Source organism: Protopterus annectens, chromosome 1.part2 (assembly GCF_019279795.1).
Source record: "Protopterus annectens isolate FY-2018-M chromosome 1.part2, PAN1.0, whole genome shotgun sequence".
In the NCBI taxonomy this organism is placed as follows: domain Eukaryota; kingdom Metazoa; phylum Chordata; order Ceratodontiformes; family Protopteridae; genus Protopterus; species Protopterus annectens.
Window position 1 is genome coordinate 1,257,570,487 of NC_056727.1, and position 25,185 is coordinate 1,257,595,671.

The following is a 25,185-nucleotide window of genomic DNA, read 5'->3' on the forward strand; positions in this document are numbered from 1 at the left end:
GAGGAAACTACAGTGGTATCTAAAAAGTTTATGGAGTCCACATTATCACAGCCTGGAAACAATGATTGCTCTCATTCCCTGTCTACAACAGGAGTTTCTTTGGTGGGCAGAGACATGTCACCAAAACATGGGGCTGTCTTTCACTCTACCCCCTGCCTCCCATACCCCAACTACAGACTCATCAAACTATGCTTGGGGAGCCCACCTGGCGGGGAGATGCATTCAGGGCATATGGAGCCCAAAACAAATGCATCTGCATATCAACCAGAAAGAGATGTTAGCTGTTCAGAATGTCCTGACAGTCTTCAAGGACTTACTTCATCCAGGACAACTACTGATAAAGACGGACAACACCATGGTTATGTGCTACATAAACAAGCAGGGTGGTACACATTCCTACCCCCTTTGCATACTAGCCATGGCATTGTGGGACACAGCCTTGACTTACCAAGTACATCTTCAAGCTCCATTCCTGCCTGGAAAACAAAATACTCTGGCAGGTGACCTAAGCAGAAATCTTATGGACCCTCACGAGTGGAAACTGGATCCACAAGTCTTCCCAGAAATGGGGGAGTCCAGACATAGATCTATTTGCCTCTCCCCAAAATTATCAACTGGACAAATTCTGCACAAGGACTTATCACAGACAAGCATGGAAAGTGGATGCCCTATCCTTCAGTTGGAAAAGCCTATCGGTCAACGCATTTCCTCATCTGCCTCTTCTCCCCAAGGTCTTACTAAAGGTCATACAGGAAAAACCAAAAATGATCCTAATTGCCCTGGACTGGCCTCACCAGCACTGGTACCCAGTTGTAAGGAATATGTCTCATCTCCCTCCTTGGTACTTGCCTCAAATACCTCATCTACTGTCTCAGCAGAGCATTTAGATTCTGCACAATCAGCTCCAAACTCTGAACCTGGCAGCATGGCTGATCATGTAATTATTCAAACACCACCTCTCAGTAAATCTGTGATGGATGTCATTTTGGAAGCCAGAAGGCCTAGTACTAGAAAATCTTCTGCTGATAAATGGAAGAGATTCAGTGCTTGGAACCAAGCACAAGGAACAGACACAGCAAAGCCAAATATTCCTCAGATTTTACAATACTTGACTGAGATGCTTGACAAGGGCCTATCTTTTTCATCAATAAAAATCCATGCCTCTGCCATCTCGGCTCATTACAACACAGAGCCTCCCATCTTTTCTCATCATCTGCTAAAACAGTATCTTAGAGGGGCCAAAAATGTAAGGCCTCCCAGAAGCTCACCAACTCCTGCATGGGACCTCAAGTTTGTGCTGGAAAAGCGCACCCTGCCTCCTTTTGAACCAGCAGCTACTGCGGATATAAAGTTTTTATCTTGGAAAACAGTTTTCCTTCTGGCAATCACTTCAGCAAGAATGGTTTCAGAACTATAGGCCTTCATAGCTGTGGAGCCTTTTATTACATTTTACCCGGACAGGGTATCCCTCAGGACCAGTCCTTCGTTTATGCCTAAGGTGGTATCCAGTGTGACTCTTAACCAAATTATTCACCTGCCAACTTTCTACCCAAATCCGCAGAGCAAGGGGGAGCGGATTCTGCATTCCTTGGACGTACACAGACAACTCAGATTTTACTTAAACAGGACCAAATCTCTAAGTCTGGGCAAATACTGGTGGCATTTACTGCAGGATCAGAGGGGAAGGCCATTTCAAAGCAGACTATTTCAAAGTGGATAAGCCACTGCATTTGTTTCTGCTACTTGCTTCATGGTAAACCGGTGCACAAGAGAATCGGGTCACATTCCACCAGGGCTGCATCTACCTTAGCAGCTTTTCTCAGAGGAGTTCCAACCAGACATTCTAGAAGCTGCTACTTGGAGCTTTGTTCATGCATTTACAAAGCATTATCATTTGCCTCTCTTCTCTAAGTCCAGGGCAGGCTTTGCCACTGCAGTTCTGCCGAGCCTTATAGCCACTCCTTATGCTATTTAGTTCCAGCCTCCCATCCATAGCTTTGGGATTCTACCCAAATGTATTGACTGCAACAGTGAAACACGAAGAACATAGTACAGTTGTGTACACTTACTATAAATGGAGATGTTTGAGTGTATTCACTGTTGCAGTCCGGGTTACCCACCCGGCATCCCCCTTTTTTCTAGAACTTCTCTTTCCTTCACATTATTCTAAAGCCTTTGTGGTATATTTGCTTTTAGATGAAAGTAAAGTTTATGTTGTTACAATTGCATTTACATATATATTGCAGTTTATTTATATATTTTTATATATAGATATATATGTATATATATTTTTGCTCCCCATTTGGGGGACATCTGGGGCAAGAAAAACTGAAGAAAATGGCGTTGGCTGCATGTTTTATACCCCCTGAAGACCTGTCCTCATGGAAGAGGAGACAGCAACCAGCGCAGGACCCAAGACTTTGATATTCAGGTTGACTGAGGGCAACCAGCCTGCAGATTACCCTGATGTAATGAATGCAACAGTGAATACACTCGAACATCTACATTTATGGTAAGTGTACACAGCTGTACTTTTTCTTTCAAAGTTTTTCAAATAAAGGAGAATATATGCTTTTTTTGTTGGATGTGCATCTCAAACTACAATTTTACTTCTATTGTAGCAAACCATGTAGAAGGATAGGCCAGCTTTTTGTCTCCTTATGTTTGGTCAAGCGGTTTTGAAAGTATTGCTTATGTATATAAGGAAAAATTTGACACTACCTAGACCAGTCAAGTCTTACTGTACTAGAGATGTCAACTTCCTTAACCCTCTTTTCCATTACCTCAATTGGTGATTTGTTTTCTGCTGCCACCTGGTCCAACATTTATGCATTCATTTGCCATTATAAATTGATTTGTTGTTGTGGAATATCCTACTGTGAGACCACTCTGAGAGCTAAGTAGCTGGGGACTCTGTCCTGTCGAGGAACGGATGGAACAATGTCAGATAGAAAAGTTCTGTACTTGGAGATCTACTGTTATGCTGATTGCATCCTTCAAATTCTGTCCCTCCATCCTCTTCCATTCCGTGGAAGAGTTTTGTTGTGTGCTTCTGGTATGATTGTATGACCTACCCTTGACCCCAAAGTATTGCACTCTCTCAGCTCCAGATCAGTGTTTTGTCTCAGACCTCGTTTGTATCTTAAAGGTTGATTACCTTGTTCCCTTGTACTATTTATACTATGCTTGTGAAGTGGGGGGAATTGGGCAAACTCTGTACCTGAGATCTGGAGGACAGGGATATTGTAAGGGGAAGAGCTTGAGCTGTGGATCCCGAACTCTATCTAAAAGGGTCTGAAGTTGGATCAAAGGTTTGATCTGAAGACTTGTCCATTGAGGAAGGATGGAATCGGACAACACAGATCTATTAAGTACATAACTTTCATTTAATGCTAATCCTGTTCCATCTGACAAGGATGGCAAAGCTTTTAATAGATTTGGAGAGTTTGTTATATTCTTTTATAACTTTGAGCTGCCAGACTTGCACTTTAAATTTTTTTGCTGGCTTAAGTTTGAGAACATAAGAACGTTACCGTTAACCTCCCTTCTTCTGAAGTTAAGTCCATTGAATTCCTTAATCATCATGTCAAGTAACTAAACACTTGAAATTCTTTTATGATTGTGTTGATGCTGTCTTCAGAGCTGCTGCTACTGAGTCAGTTATGGGAAGATTTGCTTGGTTACGTTAATCCTTCCCACAAGTTGTTAAAGTTGAGATTTTAAATTCTTTCCTAAACAAGATATTCCGTTTGGCCCTTATGCTACTAAGGCACTTAAATCTGTTTCACTCTAAATCAGATTTAAGAGGTGACTCGAAACTTGCAAGCTTCCTTATTATGATTGATGAAAACTGTTCTAACTGTGGACCTTTTTTCCAAAAAGCAATTAACAAGTTTCTACCAACAGGATTTTAAGAAAAATTGCAGTAGGGCTCAAAAAAGAAGCAGAGAGAGTCCCAGAACCAAGGACAGTCAAAAGTCAGAATATTTACTTGCTTCTCAGTTTTTGCCTCCCACTATGCAGTCTTTCTCTTGATTTCAGGTTTGCATTATTCCTAGTTGCATCAGATTACTTCATACAAATGAGTTTTATGAAAAGAGGGATGGTAGTGGGAGTCCTTCCATCCTTTTCAGGGGATTTCTCCTCATCTTGTAAACCAAAAAGTGTCTCAGAGGCTCATAGAGCAAGTGCCCTTGGATAAGATGGGCAAAAGTTTTAAAGGAGTCTTACTGATGGTTGTGGTGCAAACCTTGGCTCTAGATGATTCACTAAAGTGACACTCCGACCCCCATGTGCAAAAATGGGGAAAAGGGTTTGTGGATGACTTACTAGTGCTAAAGAGAGGAGGACTTGGAGACCAATCTTGGACATCTCCTTTTGTCATTCTCTGTGTCAGGGTTTCAAAGTTCAAATTGATATCTCTCCAAACCCTTTTAACTCATTTCTTTAAAAATTACAATAAAAAATTATTTAATGGCCGTTTGAAACGCTTCTCCGACGTTGCTTTGTAGGTATAAAATGTTAATTTAGGAGAGCGGTAAGGCAGTTCATTCAATACAAAAGCAGTATTTGCTTAATGCCAGAAGCAGCTGTTTACCAAATAGTGCGTCGACAGTCACAGTATATAGACAAATATCTCGAATCCACACTGTGGTCAATAATTCCACTCAATGAACATAAGCCCAGTATAAATTCCAAATTTCGGCAGTATTCACTTCACCATTCCATCATTCCACCAGCTTTTCAGAACAAAATGGATCGACCACGTAAATATATAAAAATATAGACTGAATTTTATTCAAACACAAGAAAAACGGCAAACGCTTTCACCCGTAGACTTCATCAGGCCATAGGTAATTAAACATTTAAATCATTTATATACCTTCTAATGCATCAATTAATCATGACATCACTTCCTAGTTTTAATTACAATGCCAATGACTCAACAACGCTTGAATAATATAACATTCCATCGCACGAATGAATATACTCAACAAGCCCCCATTCAAAAATACACCCAGCTGTACGCTTGGCTTACACCATTTCTATAAATACACATTCATAAAAGGCATGCTACAATACATATAAGAAATAAAATATGTAAAAAAAAAAAAAAATATATATATATATATATATATATATATATATATATATATCTATCACAGTGTGCCCTCAGTCAAAAAATACATTTTGCTACATAATATATATCATCTTTATGAATATATACTAATAAAAATCTTAATACGATGCATGTGAAATATCAAGTCTATATATATATATATATATATATATATATATATATATATATATATATATATATATGTATTTAACTAACCTATATAATGTAAAATATAAAATATGATATATACATGGTTAAAACTAAACATAAAGAGTAAAAACTAACTAAAAACTATTCAATATACTTCATATATCAATGCAATAATAATAATAAATATATATAACCATGCAAGATACTGTATGCAACTCCAGCATGAGTCATATATACTTGATAATAAAATGCACTTAAAAATAACAGAAAATATATAATTGCATTTGTGATATAATCCAATGATTTTTTTGGTATAATATATGTATGTATCAAAATCAATGTTTATTAATGTTTAGATTTCTGGCTCTTAATGCAGGTTTTATAGGAATTCTATCATTAATGCCTGGATGCTTATGAGCCCTCAGTCTAATAATCCATTTACTCTCATGTTCAGTTATCTTACGTATAGGTCCTCTCCTGATCGTGGGAATATTTACATGCATCAGCATGAATTTAAATTTATGTTCCACTGAATTATTAATTACATGTTTTGCCAGAGCATTTTTATCAGATCTAATCCTAATATTATAATGATGCTCTCTATTTTTTTTTTTTTTTTTCAGCCTTCTATCAGTCTTGCCAACATAAAATGCTGGACAATACTGACAGACTGCTAAATACACCACATGCACAGTCTCACAAGTTGCATTACAATTAAACTTGAAAATTTGTTGTGTTACAGGGTGTATAAAGCCTGCTGATTGATCTATCATGTGACAATAATTACATTTCCCACATGGTCGCGTACTCATAGTAACATCACTCGTCCGTGATATAAAATCAACTGTATTAGGGCTGCAGAGCATTCTATATAAATTTATTTTGTTTTTATAAATAAATTTTGGTGTATGTCCTACTATTCCTGAGATTTTTGGATCAACTAATAGGAGGTCCCAATATTTCATATAGGCATTTTTAACTTCATCAACATCTTGTGTATAATAAATTGCAGCCATAGGCCAACTATTATTAAAATTGTTCCTTATTTGTGCTATCTGCTTTGCCCCTCTGCTTTGGTCAGCAAAATATGGATACGCTCGTCCTTCCCTCAAAATCTCTGTTAGCTAAACTTTCTTGTATTTCTTGAGGTTTATATGATCTTTCTAAGAACTGTCATTTAAGTTGTATCATTTCTTCATTAAATCCTTCTTGTGTGGAATTCAACCTAGAAGCCCGCATAGCCTGGCCTTTCACCACATTTTTAAACACATAACCTGGATGCATACTAAATCTATGCAAATAAGTACTCCTATGACATGTTTTTCTATGTATCCCGGTATTAATATAATTTTTTCCACATAAACATCCAAGTAAGACACAAAGTTCTGTGATTCAGTCACAGTAAACTTTAAATAAGATGTTAATGAATTAATTTCTTGTACAAAAAAATGTAAATGTTTTTCGTTATATTTCCAAATTAGGAAAAGATCATCTACAAAACGAACATAAAATCCTAACATACTCCTTGTAAGATTCTAACGTAAACAATAATCTGTTTTCCCAATCTGCCATCACTAGGTTGGCGTAGCTATTGGCACATGAAGTGCCCATAGCTACGCCATCCCGTTGAATATAGATCTTATGGTTAAAGGTGAAAATATTATGGTCCAATACTATTCCCATAAGGGTACATAAAATTTCTCTTTGAGGAGTAGTATAATGTGGTGCCAGGCATCTGGGTATACACTCAGTACCTTGTTGGTTCGGAATACTAGTAAATAGTGAAGTTGCATCTAGTGTAACTAACCAGTATTTGGGTATTACTTTTTCTACTTCCATATATTCATACAGCATAAATAAGAATTGCTTAGTATCTTTTAATATGTATGCATAACTTTCTACTATCACTCTCAATTTAGACTCTATGTATATTGATAGGGGTCCCGTTATCCAACCCCTACCTGCTGCAATAGGCCTCATAGGTGGTGAGGTCAGATTCTTATGTATTTTTGGGACCCCTTGTATACAGGGTATTCTAGGGTTATCCACTTTACAGAAATCAAACGGTTCTCGACTAATTTGTCCTTCTTGAAATAAATATAGGAGCTCCATATTAACTTTAGTAATAATAATATCAACTCTCTTATTATTGATCTGCTCGTAATATTGACCATTGGCTAACATATTTATCATACTAATTATATATTCATCCATATCCATGATTACTGTGGGACCCCCTTTATCAGCCGGTCTAATCATAATACTAGGATCACTTTTTAAATTCCCAAGTGCCTTTCTGGCTCCATAGGTTAAATTATTATAACATTTTTTGCTCGAATTGGCCTCATTCTGTTTATGTAATTCTTCCTCTACTAGTCTTGAATATGCATCTAATAAAGGATGTAAAATTTGTACGTAAATGCTAGGTTTTCTGAAAACTTGACCATGTAAGCATGTCTCTGTGTTACCATAATTTATTTTTAACTGAACATTTCTAATAAACAATTTTAAATCTGTTATTGTTTCAGTTATATCACTTCTCATAGTAGGTATAAATGTGAGGCCTTTTTCTAAAACCTCTATCTCTTCTTTGGTGAGAATTTTACTGGATATATTCCATATTAATGAGTTGGATTCTTGTTCCACATTTTCTTTATAGTTGGCCCGGTGTGTTCTATATCTGTATTTCTCCTTTTTTGTCTTCCCCGACTCGTAGATCTGTCCCTACCGCCTCCCTACCATTTATCTCCTATGGGGAAAGGGACCATGTCATGATTGTTGGTTCTATTGGCACTAAATTTAAAAATTTTTCTCCTCACAACATCTTCATCTATGGAGCTTTCTGGCTCGTTTGAACTATTAAACATCTCTGCCTTATCTAAGGGAATGTGTTCTTGGCCCTATAGGATATCACTAGCCTGTTGCTTTTCTATATGCTCTTGGTGGACAATTGCTGTCACTGTTATTTGATTATTACTTTTTTCTGTTAACACATCATTCATCGGACTATTTATTTATACTTCTATTAGCTTTAATACTAGTTAAATTATATTGTGTATCCTTGTTTTTGTCAGCATTCAAGCTAGCAGAATTCAATGACCTGTTCACTTTTTTATTAACTTCATTCATATCCATCTCAGCATTAGTCCTCTTATTAGCAATTCTTTCTTCTTTGGGCCAAGTAAAGACCTGACCTCTTGCAAAATCCTTTGTATCCCTATTTATTTTGTGTTGTTTTTGTTCCAATAATCTCTTTTCCAATAAGAACACATTGTCCAACAGTTTCTCCATACCTTTGTCAGCCACATGCTTAGGGAACATAGAGTATATACTCTTCTGTTGTTCTATAACTTGTTCCCTAAGCGCCTGTTCTTCCGGAAGGAAATAACTGTTTAACAATCCCATATACTTCATACTCGTATCCAAGTTAATTTTTTGCCATTGGTATAGCAAGTCAGGATATTTAGTACCTGTAGTGGGCATTTTTAAAATGTGAAGTCCCCTCGGTACGATGCAACATTCTATACATACTTCAAAATGTTGTCTCTCTAATTGTAAACGTTTAAGCTTTACAAAATCCACCTCCATTTTACTCAGTAACACCGACAGTCCATTGCTGTGGATTCGAGATATTTGTCTATATACTGTGACTGCGGACGCACTATTTGGTAAACAGCAGCTTCTGCCATTGATATTAAGCAAATACTGCTTTTGTATTGAATGAACTGCCTTACCGCTCTCCTAAATTAACATTTTATACCTACAAAGCAACGTTGGAGAAGCGTTTCAAATGGCCATTAAATAATTTTTTATTGTCATTTTTATACTTGCTACACTTGGTTGTTTGATTATTGTAATGGCAGAAATAACTGAAGTACCTGTAGAATTACCATATGTTCCTGAAATTATCGGAATAATAGCACCAGATTTAAAAATTATGTGGATGGAAAAGTGAACCCGCTTAAAGCGTATGATGTCAGTGACGCCACGATTGAGGATGGTATTATGGAGGAAGTAAATAGCAATGGACTGTCGGTGTTACTGAGTAAGATGGAGGTGGATTTTGTAAAGCTTAAACGTTTACAGTTACAGAGACAACATTTTGAAGTATGTATAGAACGTCGCATCATACCGAGGGGACTTCGCATTTTAAAAATGCCCACTACAGGTACTAAATATCCCGACTTGCTATACCAATGGCAAAAAATTTACTTGGATACGAGTATGAAGTATATGGGATTGTTAAACAGTTATTTCCTTCCGGAAGAACAGGCGCTTAGGGAACAAGTTATAGAACAACAGAAGAGTATATACTCTATGTTCCCTAAGTATGTGGCTGACAAAGGTATGGAGAAACTGTTGGACAATGTGTTCTTATTGGAAAAGAGATTATTGGAACAAAAACAACACAAAATAAATAGGGATACAAAGGATTTTCCAAGAGGTCAGGTCTTTACTTGGCCCAAAGAAGAAAGAACTGCTAATAATAAGAGGACTAATGCTGAGATGGATATGAATGAAGTTAATAAAAAAGCGAATATGTCATTGAAGTCTGCTAGCTTGAATGCTGACAAAAACAAGGATACACAATATAATTTAACTAGTATTAAAGCTAATAGAAGTATAAATAGTCCGATGAATGATGTGTTAACAGAAAAAAGTAATCAAGTGACAGTGACAGCAATTGTCCACCAAGAGCATATAGAAATGCAACAGGCTAGTGATATCATAGAGGGCCAAGAACACATTCCCTTAGATAAGGCAGAGATGTTTAATGGTTCAAACGAGCCAGAAAGCTCCATAGATGAAGATGTGAGGAGAAAAATTTTAAAATGTAGTGCCAATAGAACCGACAATCATGACATGGTCCCTTTCCCCATAGGAGAGAAATGGAAGGGAGGCGGTAGGGACAGATCTACGAGTCGGGGAAGACAAAAAAGGAGAAATACAGATATAGAACACACCGGGCCAACTATAAAGAAAATGTGGAACAAGAATCCAACTCATTAATATGGAATATATCCAGTAAAATTCTCACCAAAGAAGAGATAGAGGTTTTAGAAAAAGGCCTCACATTTATACCTACCATGAGAAGTGATATAACTGCAACAATAACAGATTTAAAATTGTTTATTAGAAATGTTCAGTTAAAAATAAATTATGGTAACATAGAGACATGCTTACATAGTCAAGTTTTCAGAAAACCTAGCATTTACGTACCAATTTTACATCCTTTATTAGATGCATATTCATTCAAGACTAGTAGAGGAAGAATTACATAAACAGAATGAGGCCAATAGGAGCAAAAAATGTTATAATAATTTAACCTATGGAGCCAGAAAGGCACTTGGGAATTTAAAAAGTGATCCTAGTATTATGATTAGACCGGCTGATAAAGGGGGCCCCACAGTAATCCTGGATATGGATGAATATATAATTAGTATGGTAAATATGTTAGCCAATGGTCGATATTACGAGCAGATCAATAATAAGAGAGTTGATATTATTACTAAGGTTAATATGGAGCTCCTATATTTATTTCAAGAAGGACAAATTAGTCGAGAACTGTTTGATTTCTGTAAAGTTGATAACCCTAGAATACCCTGTATACAAGGGGTCCCAAAAATACATAAGAATCTGACCTCACCACCTATGAGGCCTATTGTAGCAGGTAGGGGTTTGATAACGGATCCCCTATCAATATACATAGTCTAAATTGAGAGTGATAGTAGAAAGTTATGCATACATATTAAAAGATACTAAGCAATTCTTATTTATGCTGTATGAATATATGGAAGTAGAAAAAGTAATACCCGAATACTGGTTGTTACACTAGATGTAACGTCACTATTTACCAGTATTCCGAACCAACAAGGTATTGAGTGTATACGCAGATGCCTGGCACCACATTATACTCCTTCTCAAACAGAAACTTTATGTACCCTTATGGGAATAGTATTGGACCATAATATTTTTACCTTTAACCATAAGATCTATATTCAACGGGATGGCATAGCTATGGGCACTTCATGTGCCAATAGCTACGCCAACCTAGTGATGGCAGATTGGGAAAACAGATTATTGTTTACGTTAGAATCTTACAAGGAGTGTGTAAGATTCTATGTTCGCTTTGTAGATGATCTTTTCCTAATTTGGAAATCTAACGAAAAACATTTAAATTTTTTTGTACAAGAAATTAATTCATTAACATCTTATTTAAAGTTTACTGTGATTGCGTCACAGAACTTTGTGTCTTACTTGGATGTTTATGTGGGAAAAATTCTTGATGGTTATATTAATACTGGGGTAAATAGAAAAACACGTCATAGGAGTACTTATTTGCATAGATCTAGTATGCACCCAGGTTATGTGTTTAAAAATGTGGTGAAAGGCCAGGCTATGCGGGCTTCTAGGTTGAATTCCACACAGGAAGGATTTAATGAAGAAATGATACAACTTAAACGACAGTTCTTAGAAAGATCATATAAACCTCAAGAAATACAAGAAAGTTTAGCTAACATAGAGATTTTGAGGGAAGGGCGAACGTATCCATATTTTGCTGACCAAAGCAGAGGGGCAAAGCAGCACAAATAAGGAACAATTTTAATAATAGTTGGCCTATGGCTGCAATTTATTATACACAAGATGTTGATGAAGTTAAAAATGCCTATATGAAATATTGGGACCTCCTATTAGTTGATCCAAAAATCTCAGGAATAGTAGGAGATATACCAAAATGTATTTATAAAAACAAAATAAATTTATATAGAATGCTCTGCAGCCCTAATAGAGTTGATTTTATATCACGGACGAGTGATGTTACTATGAGTATGCGACCATGTGGGAAATTTAATTATTGTCACATGATAGATCAATCAGCAAGCTTTATACACCTTGTAACACAACACATTTTCAAGTTTAATTGTAATGCAACTTGTGAGACCGTGCATGTGGTGTATTTAGCAGTCTGTCAGTCTTGTCCATCATTTTATGTTGGCAAGACTGATAGAAGGCTGAAAAAAAAAAAATTAGAGAGCATCATTATAATATTAGGATTAGATCTGATACAAATGCTCGGGCAAAACATGTAATTAATAATTCAGTGGAACATAAATTTAAATTCATGCTGATGTATGTAAATATTCCCATGATCAGGAGAGGACCTATACGTAAGATAACTGAACAACATGAGAGTAAATGGATTATTAGACTGAGGGCTCATAAGGATCCAGGCATTAATGATATAATTCCTATAAAACCTGCATTAAGAGCCAGAAATCTAAAAATTAATAAACATTGATTTTGATGCATACATATATTATACCAAAAAATTCATTGGATTACATCACAAATGCAGTTATGTATTTTCTGTTATTTTTAAGTGCATTTTATTATTAAGTATATATGACTCATGCTGGAGTTACATACGGTATCTTGCATGGATGTCCTTCAAGGATGCATCTGCAGTCCTTACAAATGGGGTTGTCCTGTCGTCAGGCAGCCCTTCGGTCGGCCGGATTCCAAAGTCTGGGTCTGGCCTCGGCTGGTGTCGCACTTCACCCGACGTCATAGCTGCAGTTCTTCGGGTATAAAGGCATCAGCCGACGCCATTTTCCTCAGTCTTTCTTGCCGCGTGGCGCCCGAAGCAGAAGCTGTTCGCAAGTGCCGGTCGGTCAGATCCAGAGATTACTACTACCGAATACTACTTCGAAGACTTCTAAAAAGCTAAGTACCCCGTTGGGGACTCTTTCTTGCCTCAGCCAATGTCAGAAAAAGTGAATAACTGTTTAACTTGTGGGAAACAAATACCTCATAAAGATTTCCACTCTTACTGCTTACCTTGTTTAGGCCCAGACCATGACGTAGCAGCTTGTTTAGCCTGTGCTTCTTTCAACCGACGGACGCTTAGACGTCGGTCGGAGTTTGCTGAACAGTTTTTCGGCTCAGATTTTGCGTACATAATGCCGTCGGATCCTCCGACTTCACAAGTTGTTAAGAAACGCAAAGAAAAGGACCGACACTCGCGGTCTGCGGTTTCGGCCGAAACCGCGGTTAAGCAAACCGCGAGTGTCTCGGTTTCGGCCGAAACCGAGCAAACGGTTCTAACTTCAGCCGAATCCATGACTGCTACCGAGGCCCCTTCTAACCTGGTTGAGTCGGCCTCTGAAATTCAACCTGCTACTGTGGTTTCACAAGAATTATCGGACACCATCCCTTTGGATGTTTCAACCCCTGCACGTGGTGCTGCTAGGCCGCCTGCAGCCATGTCCATTAAGGCCTTTGCCAGGGCTAAAGCAGCCAAAACTTCTAAGTCTGTGCCTGTTAAGCCCCCCTCTCACAGGCCCAGTTCCAGTTCCCAAATGCTTACTCTGGCAGAGGATCTCATCTCTTTAATAAGGGGATCCCAACCTCATCCAGACAGGGCCTCTCAACCTCCTCCAGAAAAGAGACCTAGAGCAGAGCCCCCTCAGCCAGTGTCCTCAGATGATTCTTCTGATGATTCAGACAATACAGACCATCCAGAGGCTCCTTTTTCTCCTTATGAAGACTCCGATGCTGAGGAATTGATTCCTTCTGCCTCTCCACCAGAGGAATTTTCCTTTGGGGAAAACTTACATGCCATGAGAGAGCAATTTCAATGGCAGGGGCAAGATTTCTCAGATTCAAGGAAAAGGCTTAGGACTTTTTTGCATTTACCACAACATAGGCCTTTAGCTATACCTCCAGTTTTTCCTGTTGTAGATGATGCATTTAATGATGCTTGCACTGCTCCTGATACTTTGCCTCCAGCCCCTGCAAAGCCCGATAGGTTCTACAGGGTCCCGGACACACGTCACCATTTATACAAGGCTCCTTTTGCAGATCCGAGACTATCTCCCAGGGGTCTAAGGCAGTAGCTTCGACCTCAGTTAAAAACCCTCTCCCCTCTGAAAGGGAATCCAGGTCCTTAGAGAGATGGGGTAAAAAAGTATGCACCTCTGCTACTCTCTCAGCTAGGGCATTGAACTGTCAGTTTCATATGATCCAATACCAGGAGTTTATGCTTGATCAGTTAACTAAGAAACTGTCCTCTGATGATTCTTTAGATAAGAAATATGTTCTAGAAATGGTGCATAACATTCAGCAGGTTAGTAACCATTCTTTAAAATGTGGCTATGATGCACTGGAGGCTTCCTTTAGATCAGCCATGACTGGCACAGTTATAAGAAGGCATGCATGGTTGAAAGAACAGGTCTTGCCGGATCATGTTAAAGCAAAATTATTAGATGCTCCTATGGATAAGGTCAGTTTATTTGGTTCTCCTGCTCAGCAGGTACTGAAGAAAATGGAAGAGAAGGCAAAATCTGTACAAACAGTGAAAGATTTCTTACAGGTTCAGCCTCCAAGGTTTAGCAGGAACTGGCCTTCCAAAAATTGGTCCTTTCCAGACTCCTCTAAAACACAGAGAGGCAGGAATAGGCGCTCGAGAGGCAGAAATCAATCCAGAGGAGGTGCCTACAGGGGACGCCAGTGGCAAGGTAACAACCAGCGAGGCACAATCACAGTGACTTGGCTCTGGCACCGCCTACCAGGGAACAAATAGCAGCACCCTTAGGCGGAAAGTTAGCCTTATTTTCAAAAAACTGGAACTACATCACAAGAGACAAGTGGATTTTGCAAACTATAGACCAAGGCTACAGGTTTCATTTCCATACTTTACCAGGAAAAAGAGGAATGCCAAACCTACCACCAAATCAAAAGACAGAAGCTCTAAAACAAATAGCTCAATTAGCAAAGATGAGAGCTGTGGAAAGGGTACCATCTATGGAACAAGGAAAGGGATTTTACTCCAGACTCTTCCTGGTACCAAGAAAAGAGAAAAAGTGGAGGCCTATTCTCGACCTGTCCGCTTTAAACACATTCATCATTGTTCCAAAATTCAAAATGCTGACCCTACAGCAACTTCTTCCCATGCTGGGCAAGGAGTATTGGCTGGTGACTCTAGATCTCAAGGAGGCATACCTGCACGTCCCCATACGACCAAATTGCAGAAGATACCTCAGATTTCTTGCAGGATCAGAGCATTATCAATTCTCAGCATTGCCCTTTGGCTTATCTACTGCGCCCAGAGTGTTCACGAAATGCCTGGCATCAGTAATCGCTCACTGCAGGCTTCAGGGAATCCAAATATACCCATACCTGGACGACTGCCTGATACAAGCGGACAACAAAAACAAGCTAACAGAAGACTTACAAAGAGTCATTTGCTTACTGCAAGCCCTGGGATATGCAGTCAATATAAAAAAATCAAGACTGATACCATCCCAAAGAATAACCTTCTTAGGTGCAGAATTGGACACAGTAAAACAGATGGCATTTCTAACTGCAGAAAAACAAGAACAACTTCCTCTCTACTTCTTGGCATTAACAAAGCAGAACAAACTAACAGCAAGGAAAGTACTGCAGGCCTTGGGCTTCATGGCATCCTGCATAATCCTGGTCCCTCATGCCAGACTGCATATGAGAAAGCTACAGTGGTACCTGAAGAATTTATGGTCTCAACACAGGCACAGCCTAGAAACCGAAATACCACTAATCCCATGCCTGAAACAAGAATTCCTATGGTGGGCTCAGGCATGCCAGTCAAACCAAGATTTGCCCTTCCACAGCATTCAACCAAGCCAAACCATCACAACGGACGCCTCAGACCTTGGTTGGGGGGGGGCCCCACATGCTGGACAAGTGCATACAAGGCTTATGGACTCCAGATCAGCTGCACCTGCACATAAATCAAAAGGAAATGCTGGCAGTAAAACTAGCAATCCAGAATTTCAGACCATTCCTCCAAGAAGGGCAGTTGATGATAAGGACAGACAACACCACAGTCATGTGGTACATCAACAAACAGGGAGGCACTCATTCATACCCTCTATGCCGGATGGCACTGGACCTATGGAATATGCCTCTGAGCTACAACATTCAGTTACAAGCAATTTTTGTACCGGGAAAAGAAAACATCCTAGCAGACATATTAAGCAGAACTACCTTGGATGCTCACGAATGGATGCTACACCCGGACATCTTCAAGGTCATCACAAGGAAATGGGGACTGCCACAAATAGACCTATTCGCATCCCCACTCAATCACCAGCTCAAGAAATTCTGCACAAGGACGTACCACCCACTTGCTTGGAAGGTGGACTCTCTCTAGCCTTCAGTTGGAAAGGCCTGACAGCATATGCATTCCCACCTCTTCCTTTGATGCACAAGGTGCTATTGAAGATCAAAGAGGAATGTCCAAGGATCATTCTGATAGCTCCAGACTGGCCAAGACAACATTGGTACCCATTACTGAGGAGCATGTCTCTGGGGCAAATGTGGACACTACCCCTGATTCCTTTGCTGTTAACTCAGAGCGGCTACAACACCCTGCATCCAAACCTGAAAACTCTGCAGCTGACTGCCTGGAACATTACATAAGAGCAACTAACCCAGATTTATCCCAAAGGGTTAAAGACATTATCCTTGAGGCCCGCAGACCTTCAACAAGAAGGAACTATGCAGGAAAATGGAAAAGGTTTCTCATTTGGAGTACTGAAAGGGAAAAGATGTGTCAAAGGTAGACATTGCCAACATCCTGGAGTATTTGGCAGAGCTTTTCCATACAGGCCTGTCCTATTCCTCCATCAAGATACATGCATCAGCTATTTCTGCAGAATACAGCTTCGATCCACCTGTCTTCTCGCATCCTCTACTCAGGCAGTTTCTGAGAGGAATTAAAAATGTAAAACCTCCTAGGAAACCACCATTACCAGCATGGGACTTGAATTTTGTGCTAGAAAAATTGACACCCCCCCCCTTTCGAACCAGCAGCAACAGCAGATCTTCAACACCTATCCTGGAAAACTGCTTTTCTGTTGGCAATTACCTCAGCAAGAAGGGTTTCTGAGCTACAGGCTTTAATGGCAGTACAACCCTTCCTAATCTTCCATCAAGATAGAGTGTCCATGAGAACAAATCCTACATTTATGCCTAAGGTGGTATCCAGAGTGTCTTTAAACCAGGCTATCCACCTACCTACCTTCTTCCCCAATCCACAGAACAGGGGGGAAAGACTGCTGCATACTTTGGATGTACATAGACAGTTGCGTTACTACCTGGACAGAACCAAGAGCAATAGAAAAACTGACCAGCTTCTGGTAGCATATGCAACAGGAAGGGAAGGAAAAGCAATTTCAAAACAGACAATCTCCAAGTGGATAGGAAATTGCATCAGATTCTGTTACTCCTACCATGGAAAGCAAACTCCACAGAACATAAGGCCTCATTCTACAAGGGATACAGCCACTACCACAGCTTTCTTACGAGGAGTGGCTACCAAGGACATTATAGAGGCTGCTACTTGGACCTCCGTGCATACATTTGCCAAGCATTATAACTTACCCTTATACTCTAGATCCCGAGCAGGGTTTGCCACTGCTGTTTTGCAAGGGATCCTAACTACACCATAATTTCTTCTTCCTCCTCCTCCCCTAGTTTGGCTATGGTATTCTACCCATTTGTAAGGACTGCAGATGCATCCTTGAAGGACATAGAACAGTTTTGTACCTACCATAAATGTAGATGTCCGAACAGGAATGCATCTGCAGTCAGGATTACCCACCCTCCTTCCCCTCTGTGGTATTCCTAGGGTATTTGCCCATCTAATAGCTAGCTGGGGGGGATCTCTTATGGTGTATTTGTTTGTATATATGTACATACATGCTTATTTTTTGTGTTTGCCTTCTACTATTTGGAAACCTTGGCATTTATCCAAAATTTAGCTATCCAAGAGGGCAACTGGCATCTGGGGCAAGAAACACTGAGGAAAATGGCGTCGGCTGATGCCTTTATACCCGAAGAACTGCAGCTATGACGTCGGGTGAAGTGCGACACCAGCCGAGGCCAGACCCAGACTTTGGAATCCGGCCGACCGAAGGGCTGCCTGACGACAGGACAACCCCATTTGTAAGGACTGCAGATGCATTCCTGTTCGGACATCTACATTTATGGTAGGTACAAAACTGTACTTTATATATATTTATTATTATTATTATTGCGTTGATATATGAAGTATATTGAATAGTTTTTAGTTAGTTTTTACTCTTTACGTTTAGTTTTAACCATGTATATCATATATTTTATATTTTACAGTATATATGTTATATACATATATATATAGACTTGATATTTCACATGCATTGTATTAAGATTTTTATTAGTATATATTTATAAAGATGATATAAATTAAGTATGTAGCAAAATGTATTTTTTGACTGAGGGCACAATGTGAGATATATATATATATATATATTTTTTACATATTTTATTTCTTATATGTATTGTAGCATGCCTTTTATGAGTGTGTATTTATAGAGATGGTGTAAGCCAAGCATATAGCTGGGTGTATTTTTGAATGGGGGCTTGTTGAGTATATTCATTTGTGCGATGGAATGTTGTATTATTCAAGCGTTGTTGAATCAATGGCATTGTAATTAAAACTAGGAAGTGATGTCATGATTAATTGATGCATTAGAAGGTATATAAATGATTTAAATGTTTAATTACCTATGCCCTGATGAAGCCTATGGGTGAAAGCGCTTGCCGTTTTTCTTGTGTTTGAATAAAATTCAGTCTATATTTTTATATATTTACGTGGTCGATCCGTTTTGTTCTGAAAAGCTGGTGGAATGATGGAATGGTGAAGTGAATACTGGCGAAATTTGGAATTTATACTGGGCTTATGTTCATTGAGTGGATTTATTGACCACAGTGTGGAGTCGAGATATTTGTCTATGTACTGTGACTGCCGACGCACTATTTGGTAAACAGCAGCTTCTGGCATTGATATTAAGCAAATACTGCTTCTGTATTGAATGGAACTGCCTTACCGCTCTCCTAAATTATTTCTTTAAGTTTCATGGTAACGTTAGACTTAAAAGATGCTTACCATCACATTCCTATTGGCAAATATTTCAGGTATCTAAGTTTTTTATATTTGGCTTACATTATCAGTTTTCTGTCCTACTGCTCATACAGTAGAGAGACCAAAGTGCATTTACGAAGTGTATGGCTCTAGTAATTTCTTATTACAAACATTTAAGGCATTTGCATTTTGCATATTTGGAAGACTTGTCGTAGTTTTAGACTTTTTCCAGGTGTTTTTATATTCTGTGACACGTCAAGAAATTCCTACTCATTCTGGGGTTTCAACAGAATTTACAGAAATCCTCTCTCCATCCTTTAAACCGAATAGTTTTTGTGCTATGTGTTTTGGATATGTCCTGTAAAGACACCCCACCCCCCCACACCCGGGCAAAACAGAACTGTACAGAGAAATCCTCCTGTGCTTTTCCAGCTAATCACTGGTGTCTGCCAAGGAATTTATCAGGATTTTTGTTTTCATGGCTTGAGTGATTGTCATTATTCCCTTGGTCAACCTTAACGTGAAAATTAGTTTGTGTTTAGGTCAGTATGGTATCAGCATCAACATCCTTTATTTTATTCTCTGATTCCAGTGCTTGGGTTTGTGAGATGGGAGGTATTGTGGTGAGTGGATCAGTTCCATCTATAATGAAGTATCTTTGTCTTCCTACTACTTTTTAATCTGTTGTAACAGATGCTTTAGTCTTTGCTTAGAAGGCTGTATTACAAAGAATGGTACTTAAAAACCATTCTCATTGAAGCCCTCGTTTTTCTTACTGCAGCTCTGCATTTATTTATTTATTTTTGAAAGAGGAGTCCGTGGAGGAGGAGGATTCTGAACCTGATGGGGATGATTCCTTGGCCTTTTCTTTCCAAATTCATTCACGTGTGGCTTGTGCCTCTGACACCCTGTCTTCAGATTTCCCTTTAGAGGGATTGTTATTAAAATGCATCATTTTCAGTAAGAAGGTTCCTAGTTATCTGCTGTCCAGAAAAGATATGCTTTCTTGGAAATTATTTGGGTGGATGGGGGGGCAACTAACCCGTCTGGTAGCTCTTCTGTTTTATAGGCTTTATTAGATACTTTTTTTTCCACTGCTTTTCTTTAATCTGGAGTCTTGGCCACTTGCCCCAAAGAAATCAGATAGGTTCTAGAAGGAGACAGATTTGTAAATCTTCCTGTATGGAAGATCCTTACCTCAGATCCATCTGCTATTTCTCTTTTCAGTGAAAAACTTAAACTTCCTTTCTTCCACTAATATCTTGTCATTTGATAGTCAACAGGGCTTTTGATAGAGTGGCAGAAGTGTCTACCTTAGGTCTATACTGTTCAGTTACTAAACTCCTATGATCAGATACCTTTTATTTATTCTAGGCATTTTAAGAAATGTCCTCTCAGCTTTAGAGGACTCTGGTACTAAATGTTCTGTGTTCCCTCTTACTTGAGACTAAATCTTGTGTGTTCCCTCTTACCTATCCTTCTCAGGTTGCTTCATTCTATTAAGTGCAGCTATGATGTTGGTGATACCTCTTGTAAAGCAGCTTGTACTGGGTCTGTTTTTCGTAGATTCTCATGGTTTAGACTACAGCCTTTACCTCAGGATATCAAAGCTAATCTTCTGGACTCTTGTCTTGGTAGGCAACTGTTTTTGGTTTTGCAACTGCAGAACTTTTCAACACTTTGTGATAATGGTACAGGAAAAAAAATTTGCTTAAATCTTGCATGATCTTACCCATGTGTACCCTACCAAGGCTGGTCACATTGTTCATAAGGAACAGAAACCTTCTGAAAACAATAAAAGATCCAATGAAAGGAGACCTAAAGACCAGTCTGAAAAGGGTTCTATACACTCTTTCCCAGACAAACCAGTTCTCCTTATGACTGATCAACCTCCACGTACGTAAACCCCTCTCCACCTCAGCTGTTCCTAAGTTCTTCTGTCTGAAAAGTTATCGCTGTCTTTCCCAACCTGGCAATCCAGAACATCAGACGGATAGGTTATGCCCATCATCCAGAATTGTTACAGAATGTCTTTGATTGCTCCCTTTGCCTCTTGGGGTTTCCTTGGCCTCTTTCAAGCCAGGTTCACCTTTCTCCCTCTTCGAGATCTCTTCACTAAGGAGACAACAGAATTTGTGCCTCCTCCTCTAGAATGTAGTTTTATTTAAGAATGCTTCTTCTTCCCAGAAATGAGGGCAGCTGACCTATTTTGGACCCTTCTTTTCTCAACTCCTATCTCAAAATTTCAAGTTTCAAGATATTGACCCTGCAGTCCTTGCTTCCAGTATTTCTTCCACATTCCTTTTTTGCTATTGGATTTAAAGGACATTTCATATTCCTATTCATCTAGCATTCTGAATGCTTAAATTTGTGTCATTTCACGTTGTTTTTTGCTTTACCCTTTGCAAGTAACCTTGGGACAGCTAAAAAACCAAAGAGCCTAGCTCATGTCATTGCCTTCTGCAGACTCTTTCCAAATAAGCAAAGATTTGAATTCCTCAGTCCCCTCCTTCAGAATCCTTCACAAGAGGTTCTACTAACAGATTTGGGTTTTGTTATGAATCTTCTGAGCAATCTGGGGTTCACTCTGAACCTCAAGCAGTCTTGCTCAACTCCATCCCGGGATTAGATTTGATGCAGACTCTATACTCTGATAGGTTTTCTTCTTGCAGATGAAGTTCACTTTCTGTCAGATTACTTTCAAAACTTCCTTCCTTTTGAATGCGAGCTTGGTAAGAGTGATGATTGTCACAGGATACATGGCAACAATACCTACGATACTTTATGCCAGACTCCACTTTGAAAGTTCAGTGGTACCTCATCTCCAGTTGAACTTGGGAAGGCTAATAGGTGGAAATGCTATTTCCTTCCTTGCCTTTTGTCAAGAAATTTCATTGGATCATCCAGGTTTCACTTGGCCTATGGTTGCACTTCATATTTCCTTTTTGTTACCAAGAACTGATCACAAATGTTTTTAAATCTGGTGTAGGAGCTTGTTACAAAAACACCATGGTCCAGGAGGTGTGGTTACCCATTGAGAGGAAGGACCACATAACGAAGATTAAGGCCTGCTCTTCAGTCTCTGCATTACCTCTGGAATCCAGGTCCTAGTCAGATTTACACAAGCAACACCAAGGTTGCATATTATATAAACGGGGAGGCACCAGGTCTTACCATCTCTGCAGACAAGCATTGATGATGTGTTGAATTGCTGTGTCCTAAGCAGACTTTTTTTTTTTTTTTTTTTTTTTTTTTACTTTTTCAAGCTCTGTATATCCCATCAGAAAAGAACACTGTGGCAGATTTTCTGAGCAGATCGAAGCAGACCCTCTCAAGTGGGTAGTAAATAGGTCTTTCTGGATATCGCCATCCTCTGATCTTTTTTCTCCACACAGTAGACAACTTGGGCCATTCTGTTCAAGAGTGCCATGCCCTCAGACTTGGAGAACAGATGCCATATCTTTTTGTTGGAAGGGGAAGTTCCTCTATGCTTTCCCTCCACTTCCTCTAATCCCCAAAATTCTTCTCATCATCAAGAAGGGCAAGCCAAAAATCCTGTTAGTGACTCATTTTTGGCCTAGATGGCATTGGTTCCACCTTCTCTTCTGTCAGGGGCAGTCGCAAATTACCTCTCAGGGAAGGATGGACTTCATCACACAGAACAAAGACTGTCTAATTTATTCCACCCTACAAGCCTTCAATCTGATTTCTTGGATGATAGAATTGATTCCTCTTGGGCATCACTTTTCTTTATGTGCCGTTAGACTGGGTTAATCCTACTAGGCTGTTGCTTCTCTTCTGGGGAGACCAGAGATGGTTATTTATATTACAAGTGAAATTTGGCCAGGGCATCAGGTAAACTTCCTTTTTGTTTAAGGATCTTTTGTATCCACCTGAACTACCACTAATTCAGGCAGATGGGACCTTGGTTTAATGTCGCATATGAATGATGACATGCTCAGGAATGCAGTACTCCCCTTATGCTGCACTGCATTGTCAGCAATCCGTCTCCCTTGTGTAGGAATAGAATCCAAAGCTTTATGCACCAAACGTCAGTATGTTAACCTGTTGAGCCACTGACCATGTGCTTCTAAACAAAAGATTTTATGATGCCATAAAAAGAATCCAGACCTGTATTAATCTGGTGGTCCTAATATTTTTTACTTCTTTGTGAGAGCTGCTCGAGGTGTCCCACAGGCCAGAGCACCAAGGGAACTATTCTCTGTTCTAGGGATCTGGATCATCTCCTTTTTCAGCCTGCTGCATCTTTGTGTCTCAACTGTTGCTGACAGCTTTTACATCTGCTTAAAGGTTATCAGAGCTGCAAGAGTTGGCGGTCATCCCACCCTTTCTCGTTTTCCATTAGGGACAGGTTTACTTTGACATTCTTGAGTATATAGGAAAGGTCAGGTCTAAATAAGATCTCTTTGAAATAGGCCATCAGCTTTCATATCCCCCTCCTTCCTAGAATAAAGGAGAAACCTTACCTTACAAGATAGAACTTGGTGACAGAACAGAAGCTCTCTAATTTACTCCAGCCTTACACAGACCTTGAATCTGACTCTTTGGGTGATAAGACTCTGCATGGAGCCTAAAAGGATTAACATTCTATAACAACTTCTGAGCAGCTTTTTATATCTTACCAGGACAAAAAGCTTAGGTTTTATCATCTTTAAACAAACTTTCTATGGCTATTTCCTTTTGCTGTTTTTTCCATGGTACACCATAACAAGCTCCAGTTAAAGCATATTGTGCTTAAGATGCAGCTTCATCTCGGGCTTTCATCAAAGGTATCTAGATCTATCCTTGAAACAGCTACTTGGTTATCTTTTCATGCTTTCAGTAAATATTACAAGATTGATGTAGTCTCTAGGTTTAGAGTAGGATTTGCAAGGTCCATCCTTAAAAATCTTTTAGACTGCAGCTCTGCTCAACCTTCCTCCTCCCATCTGTTAGCGGTACTGCAACAGTGGTCAGTTGGACATCTACTGTTACAGTAAGTTCTTACACAGTTGTACTTTTTCCTCTGTTTTTTTTTATCTATGTACTGATTTGTTGAAGCACATTAAAATTTCCATTGTACGTATGTCTGTGCGGTAAAAACATCTTATCTGTCCAGCACATCAGGTCTGATTAGTGCACTAAGATTTTAGAGTGCTTTGGTACAGAGTAGTCCTGCGGTTAGAAGGCATTACTGTCTGAAGGTTCAGAGGTGCTGTATGTTGGGGATTATTCAGTGTTACAGCTGTGGTTAAAAGAATGTGTGTTGCAGAAGTCTTAACAGCTACTGATTTAAGTTTTGTGACGTACTCTTTAAAATCATAAAAAGAAATTTTTAAGAAGTAGTGAAGCATTGTGGTCAGATTCTGATTGTGCTTTTTTTCCCCCTCCCTCAGGGCTGGAAAACCTCCACCAGGTCTACATTTGGATGTAATCAAAGGTGACAAGCTTGTTGAGGTAGGAAAATCTTGGATTGTCAGCTTAATTGCCTATTGTGCTTCGAACACCATATTTAAATGTATAGTTTCAAAATGTTCACTGTAATGGCAGTTTTTAATGTAGTTTCAAGTTGGGAGTGTCATTAGATTTTGCACTTTGTCTATTATCAGGACCAGCATTAGGGCTGGTAACCACAGGCAGCAGATGCTTGGCAACCTTGATATGCACACTCATGTTCAGAGCTCCTCCTGTTAGTCCCATGGTGCACCACAACTCCCAGTCTCTGGTTTGCCAAGGCTGTTGCTTCCATAGAGTGGCACTTTCAGGCTTGCTGCTGTAGTCCAATTTTTGTATGTGCTTTATACTTATCATCTAATAATCTCTCTCTATGGATTGGACCATTTATTTTTGAGCAATTTTTCTTCCTGTTGTGCTGCTGCTCAGATTGCCATTTTATGCTGCTTCTTTCTGTAAGTATAATGGTGATTTGTTGTGATAGCTGTGTTAGTATTGGGAGTACTTTTGCATTTGA

At 39.2% G+C, this 25,185-nt stretch overlaps 1 protein-coding gene across 1 annotated transcript in view; it reads left to right on the forward strand.

Moving 5' to 3' along the window:
* Window positions 1–25,185, forward strand: part of PPP1R8 (protein phosphatase 1 regulatory subunit 8) — a 781,869-nt gene that overhangs the window by 240,966 nt on the left and 515,718 nt on the right. The window contains exon 2 of the mRNA XM_044060239.1: window positions 24,611–24,671. Coding sequence (XP_043916174.1) covers window positions 24,611–24,671 — 61 coding nt within the window. The remainder of the gene's footprint in view (window positions 1–24,610; window positions 24,672–25,185) is intronic.